Source organism: Austrofundulus limnaeus, unplaced genomic scaffold, assembly GCF_001266775.1.
Source record: "Austrofundulus limnaeus strain Quisiro unplaced genomic scaffold, Austrofundulus_limnaeus-1.0 Scaffold570, whole genome shotgun sequence".
NCBI classification, from domain to species: Eukaryota; Metazoa; Chordata; class Actinopteri; order Cyprinodontiformes; family Rivulidae; genus Austrofundulus; species Austrofundulus limnaeus.
Genome location: NW_013952972.1, coordinates 173,809 through 176,024, shown reverse-complemented (window position 1 = coordinate 176,024; position 2,216 = coordinate 173,809). Strand labels below are relative to the sequence as shown.

At 39.4% G+C, this 2,216-nt stretch overlaps 1 protein-coding gene across 1 annotated transcript in view; it reads left to right on the top strand.

Moving 5' to 3' along the window:
- zgc:66433 (uncharacterized protein KIAA1211) overlaps window positions 1–2,216 on the top strand; it is a 69,157-nt gene that overhangs the window by 45,591 nt on the left and 21,350 nt on the right. Inside the window, exons 7-8 of the mRNA XM_014026586.1 lie at window positions 623–778; window positions 1,737–1,842. Coding sequence (XP_013882040.1) covers window positions 623–778; window positions 1,737–1,842 — 262 coding nt within the window. The remainder of the gene's footprint in view (window positions 1–622; window positions 779–1,736; window positions 1,843–2,216) is intronic.

The following is a 2,216-nucleotide window of genomic DNA, read 5'->3' as shown; positions in this document are numbered from 1 at the left end:
GTGTGTGTGTGTGTGTGTGTGTGTGTGTGTGTGTGTACATTCCAATGGTTACGTTGCAGTCAGCATGTCTGCCTGCAGTACCAGTGCTCAGATTCTGACCCGACACGCCCGTCCAGCCTACGCTGCAGGAGGACGTTACATTCCTTCATGTCTCCCTGACCTTAAATCAAACGTCGACTTTAAAAACTTTTATTTTTAAGTTTTTATTTTTTTAAACAGAATGAACTTCAGCGTGTCTCGCTCCGTCAGACTCTGTCTGTCTGCAGGCCGATCAGAGAAGAGGGAGTTTCTCTGGACTGAAACTGAACAGATGTCTGCCAGAGGCTGCAGACTGAGTCCACGTTGGTCCTGCTGATAAGGACGGGTTGTATTTGTGCAGCTGGACCGCCTCTCTCTTCCTGATGAGGATGTTTCCTCTGCACTCGTTATCGGCTGCCTTCATGGGTCAACCGAAACTTCGGCGTTTTTCAGTCAAAAATGCTTGAACTGCAGAGGATTTACTTAGACTGAAGTCTGCAGGATGAGTGGTTCTGTGTGGACCCGGTTCTAAAGCAGACAGTTAATAGACAAGTTTTCTGAAGTATTTTCTGTTTGGGTGAAACCTTCTGTCTGTGCCCCCCAGCTGTCTTGTGCAGCCTCCAGCAGAGCCATGAGCCCCCTGGTGGTTCCTGGAGACTTCAGCCAGCCGGCCAGTCCTTTCGGCTGTTTGGACAACTCTGCTGCCAAACACAAGCTGGGCCTGAGACACAAAGCCTGTAACCGGAGGAAACCTGCCAGTGTAAGACTCAATGACTCATTACAAAGTATCACTGACTCATTATTACAAAGACTCACTGACTCATTATCACACAAAGACTCACTGACTCATTATCACACAAAGACTCACTGACTCATTATTACAAGGACTCAATTATTCATTATTACAAAGACTCGGTGAGTCATTACAAAGATTCGATGACTCATTAGTTCAAAAACTCAATGACTCATTAGTTCAAAGACTCAATGACTAATATAAAGACTCAATGACTCATTAGTTCAAAGACTCAATGACTAATATAAAGACTCAATGACTCAAAGATTCAATGACTCATTAGTTCAAAGATTCAATGACTAATATAAAGACTCACTGACTCATTATTACAAAGACTTAATGACTCATTATTACAAAGATTCAATGACTTAATGATTCATCACTATACAGACTCAATGAATCATTAATAAAAAGACTCACTGACTCAATAATACAATGACTAGATGACTCATTGATTCAAAGACGCAGTCATCACTACAAAGATTCAATGACTTAATGATTCATCATTAGACAGACTCAATGACTCATTAAAAAAAAGACTCACTGACTCATTGATTCAAAGACTCAATCATTATTACAAAGATTAAATGACTTTTTGATACAAAGACTCAATGACCTATTAATGATTTAATGAGTCATTAATTCAAAGACTAAATGACTTACATGTCAGTCTCTCAAGGAAGCAATGTGATCCTCCCTCTCTCTTTGTTTTTTAAAACTAAGATGTCATCAGTTTGTTATAAATTTCATTTAACAGCTAACTCAATGAGCCACAGCTTGTTTACCAGAGATTTAACACCTGTCAATCATTTATGTTGAGCACTGTTATGAAACAAGCGTGTCCAGCAAGCTACAGCAGTTAGCAAAACCAGTTACCAAACCAATCTGAGAGGCTGTGGACTGACCTGTTGATGGTTCTGTGCAGAAACTGGACCTGAAAGCAGAAACAGACTCTACAGTGGAGGAGATGTTCCCGAACTCTGTGCAGAGATCAGAACCAGAAGCTGTGGAGCAACAAGAACAGACAGCAGGTCAGAACAAATCTCTAATTGTTCAGATCCAGTTTTTAGTTTGTTTTCTTTCAATGAAACAAGCCAACTTTATCAAACCAGAAGGGTTGTTACAAGTGTCCAAGCCCGGTTCTGACAGTTAGGACCTTGTGTAGAGAGAAACTGTTCATGATGTGAAAATGATTATTGTTCACAGCACGATTAACAACTATTACATCCACATGATTAACAATTATTACATCCACATGACTAACAATTATTACATCCACATTATTAACAATTATTACATCCACATGATTAACAATTATTACATCCACATGATTAACAATTATTACATCCACATGATTAACAATTACATCCACATGATTAACAATTACATCCACATGATTAACAAT